The following is a 17,578-nucleotide window of genomic DNA, read 5'->3' on the forward strand; positions in this document are numbered from 1 at the left end:
ATATAAAAAGGTGATAATTTCCATAAACATTAACAAAGACAACAATTCTCTGGCTATAACTGCCTTTCTGTAGAAACTGAATCCAGAAACTACTTTTTGCCATGTATAATCTGCTTTTTTATTAAAGCCATACCTCTGTTTTGTACAGCGTGCGTCAGTGGCTGTATAAAAAAAAGGCAGGCAGTAAATACATAAATCCATACCAAGTTTTACACATCGATTTAAACTAATGGAGGATTGTACACTCTGTGACAAACGGCTTGGAGTGATTCCTCACCTTTTGTCTTGTCTCACCCTGATCCCTAATCCTCACACTGGTCATCCTCCACTGTTGTGTAAATGACCTGGTTCCTGCGTTTGATCCTGGGGGCTGTGCCCCTACTGCCAGGATCCCCGGTCTCATCGCTGGTACGTTTTAAGATACGTGCAGCTGTGGCATCTTCGTCACTGCCCTCACAGAGTCCTTCCCGCTCTGCCTCAGAGTGGGGGCGGGTAGCTTCTGGGGTAGAGTGGGAGGGAGGTGGCAGGTTCATTAGGTAGGGCAGGTGAGTGGGTGAGACATCAGATTTGGGTTTGGGCAGGACCATACGGCTCGGAGTGTGGATTTCAACAACAGGTAAAGCGGAGACCTTATCTCCCTTCGAATCAGACCTGCTCTTAGCCTCTTCCTTACCCTCCTCTTCCTCCCACTCATCCTCTATTGTGATCTCATCAGGATTAAATGAACTTGACAATCCTGAAGTGTCTGTCGGGTACTCGCTGGGCTCGTCCACGCTTCCTACGCTATCTGCATCATCATCATCTTCCTCATCCCCTACGCCACGGCCCTGAACTTCGTCACCTCTGTGCCCGGCCCGGGCATAGAGGTCTGTGAGACCAAAAGTGGCACAGAGTTCAGTTGTCTGGGGGTTGGTGTTATAGCTCGGGGTGGCATGGTATTGGGGCTTGTTGGGGTCATAGGCTGGTACAGTCCGGCTAAAGTTGTCTGGAATGGCAAGTTCACCGCTGAGATCCTCTACCACCTGCATCATAGCTTCTTCTGAAGCTCTGAAGTCCCACCTGATGGTTATAGACAATCCACATCATACAAGAGAGCATGAACCACAACGTTAGTCCAACAGCTGCAGAAATATGAGAGTGAATTGACAGCAACTAGTCAATTTATTCAAATAACAGAAAATTATTCTGCATTATTTTGATAACCAATTGACTTTAACTTAAAAAAAAACAATCCTGAACATGACCTGTTTCAAACTTGTCTTGTCTTTTATGATGGTGAACCGATTAGTTGTACAAAGCAAACTACTTATCACATGGGGCTTTTGGAAATTGTGATTGGTGTAATTTTCTAAGATATTTTAGACCAAATGATTATAAGTGATTATTTTATTGACAAAAAATAATTAGCAGATTAATTGATAATGAAAATAATCATCAGTCACAGCCTTAGAATATATAAATATACGATTTCTTCATGACAGCACAAGGCACTGGCAACAGTTTGATGTAAGTAAGATTCCCTCCCAGTGGGTAACAATTCACTTGGTGCATTAAGTTCAACTGTTTCAGGCTTGCTTTACTTGTAAGGCCTGATTTATAAAAGTAAGTGCAAATGGCATGATGTCATGATTGGCTTTAGTCACAAACATTTTACTGCTTGTAGCTGATTGTGTGTTGTTTCATCGAGATAACGTTTATCTCAATTTGTAAAGCTCAAACTCCAACACGCCTCTTCACAAAATTAAATGGCTTTTTCACCTCATGGAACACTTAATCTGCCTGCATTTGTTTCACTAATAATTTCATGTCTAAATATCTATGTACCGTTCATGCAGCCCATTATTCTCTGGAGGGTTCCAGGGGTGAGGGGTGGTCCTCTGTAAACTGTTGGTGGCCTTAAGAATAGCAAGCCATTCTGGATCATACTCCAGACCCTCAGATGAACCCGGCCTCTCTGGAATGTCCACGATCTGCAACACAAATGTATATCTCATTGCTTAAAAACACTCATCTCTACAACTTAAATGAGACTGTGGCCTTTGTATATCCAACAACAGAACGTTCTCTCACCTGTAAGAACTCCCTATGAGGCAGACATTTATCCAGAGACAGGAATTTGGTTACACGTGGGGCAGCGTTACCTTTAGGCTAAAGATTAAAGATTTCACTTAGTTGGCGTAATATATTGGTACATTAATGTAAAAATGTATCAACACTGACATTAGCAGCAATACGGCTAGTTAGTTACCGGATGCTGCATAAGGGCTGCGAATTTGACGTGAAGATGTGCAGAGAACCAGTAGCTTGGCTGGAGGTGGGCTAGAAGCTCTGCAGCAGCAGGACTCCCCAGTGTGTTCGTCTCCACTTCCTGACGCAGAAACTTCTTCTTTCGCAACAATTCCCCTTTACTTCCATAGTTGTATATTCCACGAGGCCAGTCGTGGCTCATGAAAATGTCTATGGGCATATGGATCTAAGTGGAAAAAACATTTATGAATTAATACACATTCTTTAGATAAATAAATCTTTTGAGCACTGTGCAAGAGAACAAGTTGAATCTATGATATTTACCTGTTTTAGTTTGAACACCTCGATATTTCGGATGTGGTATACGCTTCGCAGAGTATCGGGGTTGTATGGAGGTACTTCATGGTGACCTGAAAGAGCACATGTTCCTTGTAAATACACTGCCTAGTGTGTAGAACTTCATCCATTCAGATGGTAAAAAAATAAACTCACCCTTTCTGTAGTCTTGGGATTTGAAGATTCCAGATAAACCACCAATTCTTATACCTTTGTAGCGAACAACACCAGCGTAACCTATGGACATATGGTCAAGTCAAGCATGGGAACCAACAGAACAGGCAGGTAGACAGAATAATAGCATCTATTGTCTGTTGGTTCTTACCCAGGTAATAAATGTTGGGTGCCACCCAGCCTCCATAAGGCAGCTCCTGCAGGTGATTGGAAGCCTCGTGGTTCCCACCGATGAAGATAGTCAGTACCGGAGCTTTCTTCTCTCCAGAATAGTACCTGCAACAAAGACAGTAATATCAAAGTTTTAAATGTTCTCACTCTCATCCTGCACTTTTTAAACATGAAAAATCAAAGATATACTAACTTGTAAAATGTCTGCATCATTCTGTACTTGGCTGGTACCGCCATGCACTTCATGTCTCCTTCATTTCTCACTGCTTGGAAGTCACCACAGCAAAGCAGCAGGTCCACCTTCACCCCTTCTTTCTTCTCCAGATAGCCAATGGTCTCGTAGATCTTGTCCAGCTCACCATGGCAACAGCCTTCAACTGCAATCTTCATGCTGCACAAACAGGTAAGCTGTGGATTCCCAGAGAAATTCACATTCACAGTGAGGGGTGGTTTGTATTTTTTGCTCACCTAGTGGCTGTCAGCCTCCACACGGAGAGATGCTAAGGCCTGCTCCTTTGTAAATAAACTTTTAGGTGATCTCTAGGGACACAAACAGAAACAAAGTTCAAAGCGTTAGTGATGACATTTATTTCAATAAAAAGTACCAGTTGTGACAAGAGAGCAGTAACTTTAATGAAGTAGGTTAGGAAACTAAATGTCCAGTTTATACAAGTGAAATATAAACAGAAAGAGAACAGCAGGCAATGAAAAGGAAATTCAGTTATAACGTTTTTTTTGATTCAATGACATAACTTTTAACTTATAACTATGTCTTGCAACAATCCTCATATCTCCATATGTACAATAAAAGCAGTGTTGGTTGCTGTACATACCAGCTGCAAAGAAATTTCCAGTTCAGCCAATGTTAACATGAGGCTTTAGAAGTCTGCGTTAGTTAAATCAAGCAGGTATCTTTTATTTAGTAGTAAGTTTCCTCTTAGCGTTATTCACGGCTATTAATAGTATTTGTTTAACATAATAATTGTTTTTAACTTGGACTATCAGTTGCTAGAAATAAATTAATCAGTGGCTCAAATTGTACAGCCCAGTGCTGTGGCAGACACCACTTTAAATCATCACATGGACATTAATCCCAGTGTCATGTTTCATCTGTCAACAAAGAATGAACGAAGCTTTCGCGGCAAACCACCCCGGGAAACGAAAGTCAGGAGAACAGAAGTTAAACCTGGACACCACTTTACACACGTTAAATGTATAGCGATGCACAAGACATTAGAGCACAATTACTTTAGTCTTTTGGGAGCTCTTTGTGGCCTCTAGTTGCTTTGAAAACTTGCATATGAAAGTAGTGCCAGACCTGTTTTTTTATCTGACAGATAAGGACTGCTGCTACTTGACATTCAATCTAATATGAGTTTTCTCTCAAGGCCTTTACAATATGTTGTCTATTCCGTGTAGTTACCTGCAGCCACAATGCTTTATTAGCACCGTAGCAGCTAAAATTAGACTACAGAACATAACATGCAGAGCTAGTAGTTAATTTAATGTAACATAACGTCACATCACGTTGTTGAAACGACCCGACAGTAAACAAGTGGGACGATAACCCTCTCACAAGCATACCACAAGAAAATAAGCGAACAAACTGAGTACTTACAAAGATGAATTACTAAATGCAGAGTGTGTTTGTCCAGTCTTATGCAGCGATAAGTTACAAACTTACAGAAAACACATGGTTCTGCTAAAAGGTAACAGAGCCACGATTGAATGCATTTTTGCACCCCGCGTCTATCCGGTCTATCCCCACAATGCGCATGCGTAAACCAGTCTTTGAACATTGGCAGCAGATTCCACGAAATTTGTGAACAGCAATTTTTTGTCTTTTTATACATTGTTTAGTAAACACATATTTAAAAAAAATACATATATAACTTAATAAGTGTTTTCTTTTTAATTTAACACATGGTTTGAATGGGTCGACTTATTGTGTCGAATCTAACTGAGAGGGACATCATCTACGTCACATTTATAAACAAAATTTACTTCAATGACAAATCCACTGTCTGTCAGCAGCTCGCCAAGTTAGCGCTGTTGTTTGTTGTTGCTGATGTATTTATATTGGTAGTAATTACAGAGAGGAATATAGGTGCCTATTTTTTAATCGTAATGCTTCCGAGGAGCTGGTCGATTTAACCGCAGTTACTTTTTTTAAAAGCCGCTCACAGCTGCTCTGGGGGGGGGCGGAGTGTCTGCAAAGTGCTGCGCCGATTGGGGCGCTCAATCGGGGGAAAAGAGATGGCGTGCTTGTTGGAGGCCCCTCTCCGCATCAGTGTGCTGTCCGTGAGTGTCTTTCTCATAGTTTCAAGTAGCATTGTCCATTTTGCAGTGTGCTCATTCAGGCAGTGGGCGGGCAATATAATTTTATCAGTCATATTAAGCTTGTTGCTGTCAAACCGTGAAGGGTTCATGTCTTCTGTTAGCCTGAAAGCTAAGTTAAGGGCTTTGCAACATGTAGCACTCCGCCTACGTTAGTGTCGAGGAGAACAGTTTTATATTCTCAGCTCGCCCGGACAGGCGGGAACATTCTGAATATGTGAAAGGCAAGCACGCGATTCGTGTGTCCGCTCGCCCCGTCGGCGTATTAGAGAATGCAAACCAAACGAACGACGTAGCTGTCAGTGTCACTCGGAGTGAGTTAGCAGCTAACTGCTAAGAGTGAGAGTGCTGTCACCACTGTTCGTGTTTGACATACTCAAACACTTTTAAAGAATGCGCAATGGAAAATAAGTTGCAGGACTGAGCTTTTTATTCCAACCATCCGTTATTATTTGCCCTTAACGGCCACAGTTCGCTAATTACAATAACGAACTTAATGTAATAGTTGAGATAGCTAACCACTAGCATATTCAAAGCTAACACAACTCTATGGTTTCATCTTTTCCTTCTTAACTCTTAGTATTATTGTTATTTTCTTTATGGTGTGTGTTCTATTTCATTAAAACTGTAGCACTTAGAGTTACACTATGAATGTAAAATGCAGTACAAATTTAATTCATTATTATTATTATTATCATTATCATTATTATCATTATTATTATTTCTTATTATCAGCTCTGTCAGCAGTCGAAAGTCTAATAATTTGTATGGTTTTGTGATGTATCTTAGTAGGTAACAGTGGCTGCCAGTTGTAATTTGCTTCGCTAAAGTTAACGTTATGAAATAGAAAGCGAAAACAAGCATGTCAAGAATTGCAATAGTGAAACGCCCCCGGCTCTGGTAACGTTATATGCTGATGGAAGACTTCACTAAACACTTCAAGATAAATGCAACATGTGGTCTAGTAGGCCACCTTTACCCTTCTTTTTAAGTAGCTCCGTTGTTGTGTATTATCGTATTTGTCTGATTTAAGCCATCAGATAATCGATGCACATTAAAGTTGGTTTCTAAAGACAGGCGTTTGCAGTACAGCATGTGCTTAACAGTGAGTCTGCACCTGAAGCCAACAAACACCGGTAGTATCAGCGTGTTGTTGTGTTGCTCCTCTAGGGTCATGTGGAAAGTTCTGGTTACAGCTGTCAATGATATAAACAAAGTTTTCTGGTGTCATCAAGCCACATGGTGCCATATTTATATATATATATATATATGTAATGCTGCTGCATGTACACGTTAGTGATGTCAATATGGGTACACATGTGAGTATCAGAATGAGGTAGATCAGTGTCTTTAAGGCATTAAAAAGTCTTTATTTTAGTTTAAACACAAGAAAATCAACCATTTGAAATTGCATCTAATTGCTTCTTTTCAAATATTTGTATTTCTTTTAATGCTGTTTTTCCAGCAGAAAAAAAACTGATCATGCTGGCACATAGTTTGACAAGCTCTAGTTTGTTGTCAAAAGAAGGTCAAAGTATGCTCACATCAGTACACCATATGTGTAATTTTCTTAAGTTTCTCTGTATGTATATATGTATGTGTGAGAAGGAAACTGAGCAAAATACAATCTCATTTACTTTCCAGCCCTAGCTAGAAAGTTAAAGCGTCTGTGAATTTTGTTGCTCATGCTTCTGTTGTGCTGTTTCTTGTGCCCATGCAGGAAGTCACTGCCACAAGTCGCCATTATGTTGACCGACTGTTTGACCCCGACCCACAGAAAGTGCTGCAGGGAGTCATGTAAGTATCTCTTAATATATGATGTCTTCCCTAGTGCAGGCACAGAAGGAATATGCATAGCTGGAATGAATGCTTGTGCAGCAAATGACAGACAACCCTTGCTCTCAGTTGGTTGACTAAAATTTTAGGGAGAGCGTATTACCACTAGAAAAGTGTGGACTTTATTCAGCCAGTGCATTTCAGCAAAGCCAGGAGCTGCCAGATTAACATTTTTATTTTTCTTTTTTTAATTTATTCAACACTGATGTAGGATCTGTGCATCCAAGCCAGGTTGTGTTGGTGAATTACCTTTCACAGGCAGTTGACTAAATTTGTTTAAAAAATGTTTGAATGTCATGCACAGTGATTATTCTGTAGAAAACTGACTAACACTGGGGTGTTTCTGTGAGAGCATGACCTCTGTGTTTACATGCACAGGCTTTCATGTGACAATCTCGAAATGCATTTCACTGCTCAGTGTGAATTCATATCTCTCTCTCTCCCTCTCTCACTCTAACTTGCACTCTCTGCCTGTACCGCAGTGACTCGGACTCTGACTGTTTCACCTTTATTTTTAACCTCTGGATAGACTAGCTCTGGTTACGTTTTGTACCGCTCCACTAGCCCAGCACCTGCCTGACTTGACTGCCTGCTACAGCTGTACTTTTCCACTAGCCTCACTCACCTGCTATTTGATATCATCTGGGGCACTTGCAGAGCAGAATAAAATACTGCAGCGGAAAAAATACGCTGAAGACAAATGAACATAGTTGTGCTGTGGCCTACAAGAATATGTGACACATCTGTGCTTCATGCAAACCTTCTCAGTAGCTATTTGGATATATCACCCCTGCTGACCTCTGTCTCAACAGTGTCTTTATAATTTATCAGATGAACCCCCCTGTGTGAAATGCATCTCCAATGAAACATATCCTGTTGTTCTTAAAGCATGTTTTTATGTTTCTTTCTGTAAGAATACAAGCTCATTTTTGTCTGATCAGTTGCAAAATTATATCAACGCTTGAACTTTTGTCACAGTTGCATCAAATAGATTGCCAAGATGAGTCCTCTCATCTGTGTGTGCGTGTCTGTCTATCTTCACAGTGACATGAAGAATGCCGTCATTGGAAACAATAAGCAGAAGGCCAATCTGATCGTCCTCGGAGCTGTTCCGAGGTATGTCTGCACTACTTTCCACCTTACTTTTTCATTTTCTCTCTCTTCCCACTTTCTGACCTGTAAATACTTTATTCAAGGACACTCAAGAGATAACATTAGTTGTACACAAGATGAACAAGAATTGGACATGAAAAATAGCAATGTGGCATAATGCAAACTAGCACAGCAGAAATGTCAAGGCTAAAGAGTGTAACTCGTTAGCGTCATCCAGCCTGCACTTTACAGGTCACTTGGCACCTCTGCGGTGAACGTGCTTCAGTGTGTGTGTGTTTGTTCTTTGGGTCCAGGTTACTGTACCTGCTCCAGCAGAGTTCTTCCAGTCTGGAGCTACGAACAGAGTGCGCTGTGGTGCTGGGCAGCCTAGCCATGGGCACCGAGAACAACATCAAGTCCCTGGTGGACTGTCACATCATCCCTGCCCTTCTTCAAGGTTGGGGCACACACACATACTCATGCATGCAAATACTTACTGCAGAGGATGGCATCTCGTGTACTTGAAGAGACCCAGACTTTAGCTGTATCTGTGTTTTGTGCTTGCAGGTCTCTTGTGTCCGGACCTTATTTTCATTGAAGCTTGTCTTCGATGTCTCAGAACAGTCTTCATCAGTCCAGTCACCCCTGTGCAGCTGCTCTATACTGTAGGTCGCCTTTTGCAGGTTCTGCTTAAGACCTAACTTGTCAGACTAGCAAACATGGAATAACAAGTACCTTCTAAGTGCATATTATGCAGAGGTCAAGACCTAACAATTTCCATTTTGAAATTATGTGTGATTTTTAGGATCCCACTGTGATTCCCCATCTAATGTCTCTACTGAGCCGCTCACACAGAACCCAGGAGTACATCACACAGATCTTCTCCCACTGTTGTAAGGTATTTGTTGGTATTTGGTCACACACAAACACTGGAGTGCATCGCCCTTGTAGCTAGAGCAAGATTCATTGTTAATGGAATGTAAATTGTCTCCAGACCCCAGACCATCAGACGGTTCTTTTCAACCATGGCGCCATCCAGAACATTGCCCCTCTGCTTATCTCACCCTCTTATAAGGTAAATGGCTGTCCGTCTGTTAAATACATATATATATTTATATATACTGTAATTACTGAACTGGATTATACCACCTTTCACATACCGTACTCACTTCCATATTTAACTCTCTCTCATGACCTCATTGCCTCTCCAGGTTCGGATGCAGGCGTTAAAGTGTTTCTCTGTCCTGGCTTATGAGAACACTCAGGTCTCCATGACACTGGTGAATGGTGAGTCTCTTCTCTTCGACTCGAGCTTCACCTTTTAGTTTACACTTGTTAACAGTTCATTGACATTTGTGTTTCCAGTGCTGGTGGATGGTGAGCTGCTCTCTCAGGTATTTGTCAGAATGATGCAAAGGGATCAACCCATTGAAATGCAGTTAACAGCAGCCAAATGGTAAGTGATGTACAACCATAGTTATTGATATTACTCTATATTCTCTGTATACTTTCTTTTTTATGTGACCTTTTCTCTTTCTGTCCCAGTCTAACATACATGTGTCGAGCGGGTGCCATCAGGACAGACGACAGCTGTATAGTTCTTAAGGTCAGGCTTTTCTGAGAATCCTGTAACTGCACCTGTATTCACCAGTATTATTGTGATATTATATCAGTTCTGTATGTAACATGCACATGACTTCCTTTTTTTTTTTTTTTATCCAGACCCTGCCCTGCCTTGTACGAATGTGCAGTAAAGAGCATCTTCTGGAGGAGAGGGTGGAGGGTGCAGAGACGCTGGCCTACTTGATGGAGCCTGATGTGGAGCTGCAGAGGATCGCCAGCACCACTGACCACCTGGTGGCCATGTTGGCAGACTACTTTAAGTACCCCAGCTCTGTCTCTGCAATCACTGACATCAAGAGGGTGGGTCAGTGGGCCTGGGAGGGCTCTTTTTATATGATAAATTATTTAAATGATCACCTTTTAAATATGTCACCTTTTTTTAATTAAAAAGTTGTGGCACCTGTTGACACAGTGCAGCGGTTCATTTTCTGTCCGCTCTGTCTTATCACAGCTGGATCATGACCTGAAGCATGCACACGAGCTGAGACAAGCTGCTTTCAAACTTTACGCCTCACTAGGCTCCAATGACGAGGACATCCGCAAGAAGGTGACCTTTCCTTGTGTGTATTTTTGTTTTCATATATAAATATGCACACGTGTTTATATAGTAATGGACTTCTACTGTTGTGTTTTTTTTTGTTTTGTCCCAGATCACAGAGACAGAGAACATGATGGACAGGATAGTCAGTGGCTTGTCAGAATCCAGCATTAAAGTCCGCCTGGCGGCTGTCAGGTACAATGTCTTTGCAATGTACAATGTCCTGCCCTGATGATGACACTTTGACAATGACATGCTGTCTTCTGTCTGACTCATCTGCTCTTGCAGATAGTGACCTCTTAAAGTCCCTGTGATCCCTCAACAATTTAACTGACATTTGTGAATACCAGTTTGTATATACACAGTTAATTATTGTGATTGTTAAAAACGAAATAGATCTAAAATTTTATTGGAAGGGCTATAAAAAAAACTTAAGATTTTGTTCCAAATTTTATGATGATATTAAATCTGGATTCCGTATCAAACTTTCAGTTGTTCACATGTCTATTCAATACCAATGCAACAGTGCCTGAGCGTTTCTCCTGTGTTGATGCATGCACATGTTGATGTTTGTTTTCTTGTCCAGGTGTCTTCATAGTCTTTCACGATCAGTGCAGCAGCTGAGGACCAGCTTCCATGACCACGCAGTGTGGAAACCTCTCATGAAGGTCAGTGGAGTTAGAAGGAAACAAATCCAGTAATGAGCTTTACTGAACGCAAAGAGAAACCAGCTTCTCTCTTTATCTTTGTGGAAGTAGAAGTTTCAAGAGCCCCTTTCACCCACACACTACAACCCTGAAATTTTCTGGACGTTCTGTATGTATGTGTAAATGTGTGCAAATGTCTGATTCAGTTGGACCGGACGTTAAACGGACTTTACTTTGCCAACTCCCCAGTACAAAGTCCGTGTAATGTCCAATGTGTGAATACAGCAGCTCGTTTTCTGGAGAATTCACAGCGAGCGAGTGGGCGTGTTGATGATGTTTCTATCATGCGGCTGGCGCTGGATACACGCAGCAGGCCAGCTAAGCTGCATTGTTTCAACTGGGCCTGAACGCTCCGCTGTGAAGCTAGCACTAATGGGAGAGAGGACTTCCTGTGACTTCTCGTAAAATAAAAGCTGTTTTATTTTTAGTGAGAAGCTTAAAAACACTGAATTACAACTGCAGCTTACTTTTTGCGTCATGTCCTGCCTCCTGCACACTCTACCCAGGTGCCACCCCCCACTTAAACCAAGTATTTCCAGCAGGTGAGAAGGCGTCTGACACGGACAGTCTTCCGCTGTGTGCTACATGTGTGAAAGGGCAACTCTGGAAAATGTCTGGAGAATCGGGTCCAGACAGTTTCCAGAGTTCAAATGTAAAAACAGCTTAGTTGTTTGTTGAAGTTCCTATCCTGTATAGGTGGCTCCTAGGCTGGGTGTGTGAATGTGACACAGGATGGCACTGGTAGAAAAAATGAATGAATGTAGAGTAACGTGGTGTATTGCTGTTGTGTGTAGCTGCTGCAGAACGCGCCAGATGAAGTCCTGGTCATGGCTTCCTCAACACTATGCAACCTACTGCTGGAGTTCTCACCCAGCAAAGAGGTACACTCACACACTCACACACACACACACACACACACACACACACTCTCACACACACACCTTAACGTAACAAAGAGAATAGATTATTTTTTAATTATAATATATATATATATATTATAATATTGAGACCAGTTGTTTTTGTATGTGCGCAGCCCATACTGGAGTCAGGGGTGATTGAATTACTATGCAGCCTGACCCAGAGTGAGAGTCCTGCACTTAGGGTCAATGGGATCTGGGCCCTGATGGTAAGAATAGAATTTTAAGTCGTGTCTTGAAGATTATTGAATCTGTGACTTGTGTTGCTGTCTGATTGGTTTAGTATAAATTGTCTTGTGTCTCTGTTTGTGTGTGTGTGTGTGTGTGTGTGTGTGTGTGTGTGTGTGTGTTTGTTTAGAACATGGCATTCCAGGCAGATCAGAAGGTGAAGGTGGAGATTGTTCGATGTCTGGGTACAGAACAGTTGTTCCGCCTGCTGTCAGACCCCGACACCAACGTGCTGATGAAGACTCTCGGTTTGCTGCGTAATCTGCTGTCAACACGCCCAGTGAGAGCAACACACCCACACACATAAATGATAACTCTCTAAAGCATTAATAATATACAGTTAATTATACTCTTACATGAAAATAATAGCCTGGGTTGTGGAGGGTTTACTGGCTATTCAGGGATATTTTGAGCAGGTTTTATTCATTTTAACCAAAGTATGCAAACATTTAACCCCATACTTGCTCACAGTCTCTGTAGATGCGCATGACCCTGTGTGTGCCTAATCAGCATAAAATCTCAAACATGTAAAACACAGCGTGCATGTTAATTCTCTTCTGCTTCCTCTCCACTCTTGACTCTCATGTTGTCAGCACATTGACCAGATCATGAGTTCTCATGGGAAGCAGATCATGCAGGCGGTGACCCTCATCCTAGAAGCAGAGCACAGTATAGAGGTCAAAGAACAGGTGAGCGCTCCCTCTGCTTCATGCTTACGAATGGTTCTTCATACAGAATTCATCCCACAGCTGGATGAAAAACCTGCATCGTGGAGTGGTTAAAGGCTCTCTAGATATGATTATAGCTTATCCGCCTTGGCCGGTCTTCAAATGTGTTTGGTGTGGTGGTATTTGTAGAGATGTAAACACATCAGAGAGCATCAGTTGACAGTTTCAATTTTTTTCCTATGTCAGACACTGTGCATCCTAGCAAACATCGCCGACGGCAACACAGCCAAGGAGCTCATCATGACGAATGACGACATGCTTCAGAAAATCAAATACTACATGGTACAGTAGATTCTCCTCTAATAAAATATAAAGTCTACTGTAGCTCACGCCTGCTTGTGTTGCTGTATACTGCAGTATTCATTTCAAGACTTCACTGTTGGTTGTTTCTTGTTTTTAGTAGTTAGACATCTTATTCAGGCAACACTGCCTGTGTTTTTATTCTGTCCTTCTCACTTGTAATTTCTCTGACTTTCGCTGTTTCTGCAGGGGCATTCGAATGTGAAACTGCAGCTCGCTGCCACGTTCTGCATCTCAAACCTTATCTGGAATGAGGAGGACGGTAAGCGACACACCACAGGGGTAGAAGCAAGAGTAAAGAATGGGGATGGGTTCAGTGAAAGGAGAAAGACAGATGTGAGGAAAACTGAGGAAGTTTTCTCATTTCTACTGAAATGTTGTAGGTCTGAGAATGGTTGAGAAAACCTCCAAACCGAACCACCTGTACTGCCTGCTCAGCTGTAAATAGATCAACCTTTGTTCTTGCTTCTACAATATTCAAGAACATGATTTGGACATTAATACGATACATCCTAGTCTTTAAGACTCTGAGTGAACTTTGTTGTCTACAAAACACTTCAAATAATGGTGCACTGAATGCTTTAAGAAACTGCAAAGCCATTTAGGCCCTTTGGCCTTTGGCTGGGCCGTAACAGTGGGGCCAGCCCGGTAACCGAGAATGTCTGTGTCTGACTGACTGAGTTCCTGAAGGGTGAAGTTACACCATTTGCCGCCACTTCCTGTATCCGTTTCAAATTAAAAGCCCTCGTTTAAAATTAAAGTCTGAGGCCGTGTCTGAAATTCCATACTAACATGCTAGTACGCTAAAATAGTTTGTGAGATGAAACTTTAGTATGAAACCAATAGCACATAAATTGAATACTATTTACGGGGAAATATTACCGTATGCAAGCACTGGACACTACGTCAAGGAGGCTCTCAGGAAGTGACATGATAATTACATCTCAGTGCGTCTGAAAATATACTACTGTTTATTCACACAAAAGTATGTTGAACAATGGTAGACACATGTTGGGTATGTAGTGCATAGTGTGCAGTTTTGGACACAGTGGCAGTGAAACGGAAGTTAGAGCATCTTTAGCTTCTGTACTGTGACGTATCTCCCAGTGAAACGGAACATTTGAGCACTATACAGTTACAAGACAGATTTAAATCAAATCCTTTGTATTTGATTGGACCGCTAAAATTGGGTGGACCTTAGTACGTTCAGTGTGATACGAAGCTGCAGAAAGAAACAGAATTACAGAGGACTGTTGGCTCCACACATACCTAAACCTGTTGGTATATCAGGAGGACGAGGGAGAGATGAATAAATTAGACCTCAATCACATTGCTTTGGAAAGGTTTTGCCCACTGATATCCAAACACACATCTCTTCCCATCTCTATTCCTCTGTTAGCTACTACAACCCACAAGCGGTCAAGTGTGGTTTTACATGATTGGTGCGGCCAGCTAGTCGCCCAAAGTCAGATTTGATTGGATGAATTTTTGTGAGAGAGTTCAAGATGAATCATCAAACATTTGAAACTGTTTTACAGGAAGAGAAAAGACAAGAATTTTGATGTAAAAACACTCAAAAATGATTTTTTCACATAATTGGCATATAACAAGAGATAACTGGACAATTATCACATTTACGCAGCATTAGAAGTGGAAAATGTATTTTTCATTTCGCTGGGTTTTTAAAAGCCCTCTAGCGTATCATTCACGGTCCAGCCATATTCTAGGTTTGGACCTAGTCTTGTTGAACTCTTAAAAACCCAATTACGCAAAACTGAAATGGAGCTGCAGGCTAAATGCCATAGTGTTATAGTCACAAAATTCTGGCATGAATGTGAGGTTAATATTAGATGTTGGCAGATACTAGTCAATGTTGGAATTGGTTAATTTTCCTCTCTGCTCTTTTACGCTTTATCAGGTTCTCAGGAGCGTCAGGACAAGCTGCGGGAGATGGGCTTTGTGGACATCTTGCACAAACTCACGCAGGCCTCTGACCCCAACCTCAGCGACAGGTGGGACAGCAAAACCTAAAAAATACACAACATTCTCATCAAACACTTATTAAATTGCTGAACAGGGTGCACTAATTCTGTCTATCTGTCCCTCAGGGCAAAGACAGCGATGCAGCAGTACCTGGCATGACTACAGAGGGGAGAGATCCCCTACTGCCAGCCTAACTAACAATCGTCGGGAGGACACTTGCCATTGGTTCCTTTGTTTCTTGTTTTGTTTAATCTCGAGGCTTGTTTTGTTGCACAAAGACACCTTTTTTTGGAACTGTGGCTGGCCTCCCTTCACCTCCCACCCACCACTTAATACCGCCACCTCAACCCAGCCTCAACAGTTTTGCTCACTCCAAACCTCATTTTGGAGACTCTGAGACCGTGGTTGTTGGGAAATCAACGGTTAGGAGGGTTTCACTTTCAGCTTTTCTCTTTCTTTTTTTTTCCCAACAATGAAGTGAATTTTTTCCTTTTGGGACTTTGTGATTTGAGATTTGTGATCTTTGTTTTTTTTTTTTCTTTGTTTTTTTTTTTTTTCTGAGTGCAGCAGCCTGACACCAGCGCCGCCCTGTTGTCAGGAGGGCTTGGTGCTTTTGGACTCCCAGTAGTGGAGATTCTGGTCTCAGAGAACCGGACTTGGAGGTTTGACACAAGAGCAGGGCTGTTGGACAGCAAAGGTTCCCTGTTTTATTTTTTTAATTTTTAATTAATGATATTACTATTAATATTAATTAATGTTTTCTTAAGGCATCACAAGCAAGGACACATTTGGAAAAACACAGACTGCCTATTTTGAAATTTGGGTGTTTTCTTTTTTTGTGGATACATACCTCGTAAATATATAAATATATATAAATATAAACATATAAATATATATTTTTGGATTTTTATTTTCCCCCGACCCTTCTGTTTGTTTTCGTTCATTCTCTCTGAACCATGATTCTTGGCACAGTAGGGTGAATCCACTGCAGTCTGATGGAAGTAGGTATTTGATTTGAACATGGTCCACAGAGGCGAATAAGGAAAAGAAAGCAATTTCCCTGATGATTTTTTTTTTTCTCTCCACCCTTGTGGTTCTGCGTGCACTGGAGCCTGTCACTTCTGTCCAATATCCTTATAATCCCAATGGGAAATGTAGTTCCAGAGTCGATAGAGCAGACTCTGACCTGCCCAGACAGTAATTAACAGGCACGAGTACACAGAACACCACACATACAAGACGAGGATACATGTATCCTCACACCTCCAATGAATACGATTTTAAATGTAGGTTGCTTTTTCTGCATTCTCTGCAGCCCCCCCATCTTTGTGTGTTTGTCAAAAGGGATAAAGGAAACTCCCAGGTTTATTCCCTCTGATGTGTTTTGAGAAGCGAGCAAGGAAGGAGTAGATGTTAGGAATGAAGGAAGAACAATTTGAGACTGGCTGAGGCTGAGGCACTACGTGCATCCACAGCAGCAGAATAAAGTGTCCTATTGTGTTTCACCCCTCTACCATATAAGTTCCTCTTTCCATCAGGATATTTCTATAGAGTGTTGTTCCCTGACATTTCAAACCTTACTGAAGCTCTGATAGAATGAATGTTATCACTGAAAATATATGCAGACCTGAAGAAGGACTTCCTTTGTGTTGCGTCTTTTTTCTCGTTGGAGGTTAAGGTACTTTTGTGGTAAAATTCCAAAGGAGTGTAGGTTTGCTTCAAGTGTTAAGTTGTGTGTATGAGAGCTTCTGCAGTCACATGTAGCAAGGAGCAAATCCAGCTCGGACTTTTCTTTGTTTTGTTGCTCCTCCGTCTGTTGCTTCCCCATCTCTAATCCACAATGTCTAAAGAAAGCACAAATATATGCAAGTACAGTGGACTTCCTAATAAGTTTGTATTGCAGTTCATGGTTACCTAACCCCAGGTTGTGCTTCATGTATTACCCTTACATTTGAGTCCAAGGCAAGCATCTCCAAAAAATATGTAGATGTTTCAAAAATGGTTTTAATAGGTCTAAAACGCTTTTTTATTTATTCAGGGAAGTTTCACTGAGAGGCAGTCTCTCTTTTTTAGGAACACCCCCCTGACTACATTCACACTGTTACACACATCCACACCTCAAAGCTTCCCTGTATAGCCACAGTCTGATCTGCTCCACTGGAGTAGTTGGGCCTCATTCAAGGGCACCTCAGTGGTGGTAATGAGGGAGGGGTAAGTGCTGCTTGTGTTCTGAGTATTTCCAGAGTCCTCTAACAATCTGGATGAAAAAATGTTTGCTGCACAACAAAAATATGAATAGGTTTCCAAAGTTGCCACTCTGTTTCCTAATCCAAACACAGATGGTAGCTTGAATTAAAATAT

The 17,578-nt window shown here is 41.6% G+C and overlaps 2 protein-coding genes across 3 annotated transcripts; one reads left to right on the forward strand and one right to left on the reverse strand.

Annotated features, from left to right (window-relative positions):
• Positions 1 to 130: 130 nt before the first annotated feature.
• dbr1 (debranching RNA lariats 1) lies at positions 131 to 4,713 on the reverse strand. 2 transcript variants are annotated; one of them, XM_044365642.1, is made up of 10 exons: positions 4,547 to 4,713; positions 3,397 to 3,468; positions 3,122 to 3,319; positions 2,909 to 3,033; positions 2,740 to 2,820; positions 2,572 to 2,657; positions 2,249 to 2,473; positions 2,071 to 2,148; positions 1,825 to 1,970; positions 131 to 1,059 (listed from the first exon to the last, which is right to left on the reverse strand). In XM_044365642.1, the coding sequence occupies exons 3-10, from the start codon at positions 3,316 to 3,318 to the stop codon at positions 303 to 305; spliced, it is 1,695 nt and encodes a 564-aa protein (XP_044221577.1). In that variant the 5' UTR covers position 3,319; positions 3,397 to 3,468; positions 4,547 to 4,713; the 3' UTR covers positions 131 to 302. The 2 variants fall into 2 exon arrangements, with proteins under 2 accessions (XP_044221577.1, XP_044221578.1); XM_044365643.1 differs by lacking the exon at positions 3,397 to 3,468 and having other exon boundaries at positions 3,122 to 3,336.
• Positions 4,714 to 4,911: 198 nt separating this feature from the next.
• Positions 4,912 to 16,855, forward strand: armc8 (armadillo repeat containing 8). Its single transcript, XM_044365412.1, has 22 exons — positions 4,912 to 5,229; positions 6,986 to 7,062; positions 8,146 to 8,217; positions 8,508 to 8,650; positions 8,761 to 8,858; positions 8,999 to 9,091; positions 9,188 to 9,268; positions 9,405 to 9,480; positions 9,559 to 9,649; positions 9,739 to 9,799; positions 9,916 to 10,116; positions 10,268 to 10,363; positions 10,467 to 10,549; positions 10,941 to 11,022; positions 11,856 to 11,942; positions 12,095 to 12,187; positions 12,337 to 12,486; positions 12,800 to 12,895; positions 13,121 to 13,216; positions 13,424 to 13,496; positions 15,153 to 15,246; positions 15,343 to 16,855. Exons 1-22 carry the CDS (start codon positions 5,185 to 5,187, stop codon positions 15,374 to 15,376), a joined length of 2,022 nt encoding a protein of 673 aa, XP_044221347.1. The 5' UTR covers positions 4,912 to 5,184; the 3' UTR covers positions 15,377 to 16,855.
• The last annotated feature ends 723 nt before the right edge of the window (positions 16,856 to 17,578 follow it).

Source organism: Thunnus albacares, chromosome 11, assembly GCF_914725855.1.
Source record: "Thunnus albacares chromosome 11, fThuAlb1.1, whole genome shotgun sequence".
Classification (NCBI taxonomy): domain Eukaryota; kingdom Metazoa; phylum Chordata; class Actinopteri; order Scombriformes; family Scombridae; genus Thunnus; species Thunnus albacares.

What these genes read in the sequence shown, in the direction of transcription:
- armc8 (XM_044365412.1), top strand. Translation starts at nt 5,185, where the DNA reads ATGGCGTGCTTGTTGGAGGCCCCTCTCCGCATCAGTGTGCTGTCC. An exon ending in CTGTGCAGCTGCTCTATACT is followed by an intron (nt 8,859 to 8,998) that starts GTAGGTCGCCTT and finishes TGTGATTTTTAG; the next exon opens with GATCCCACTGTGATTCCCCA. An exon ending in CAATCACTGACATCAAGAGG is followed by an intron (nt 10,117 to 10,267) that starts GTGGGTCAGTGG and finishes GTCTTATCACAG; the next exon opens with CTGGATCATGACCTGAAGCA.
- dbr1 (XM_044365643.1), bottom strand. Translation starts at nt 3,318, where the DNA reads ATGAAGATTGCAGTTGAAGGCTGTTGCCATGGTGAGCTGGACAAGATC. An exon ending in ATGATGCAGACATTTTACAA is followed by an intron (nt 3,034 to 3,121) that starts GTTAGTATATCT and finishes TCTTTGTTGCAG; the next exon opens with GTACTATTCTGGAGAGAAGA. An exon ending in CAGCCCTTATGCAGCATCCG is followed by an intron (nt 2,149 to 2,248) that starts GTAACTAACTAG and finishes TTTAATCTTTAG; the next exon opens with CCTAAAGGTAACGCTGCCCC.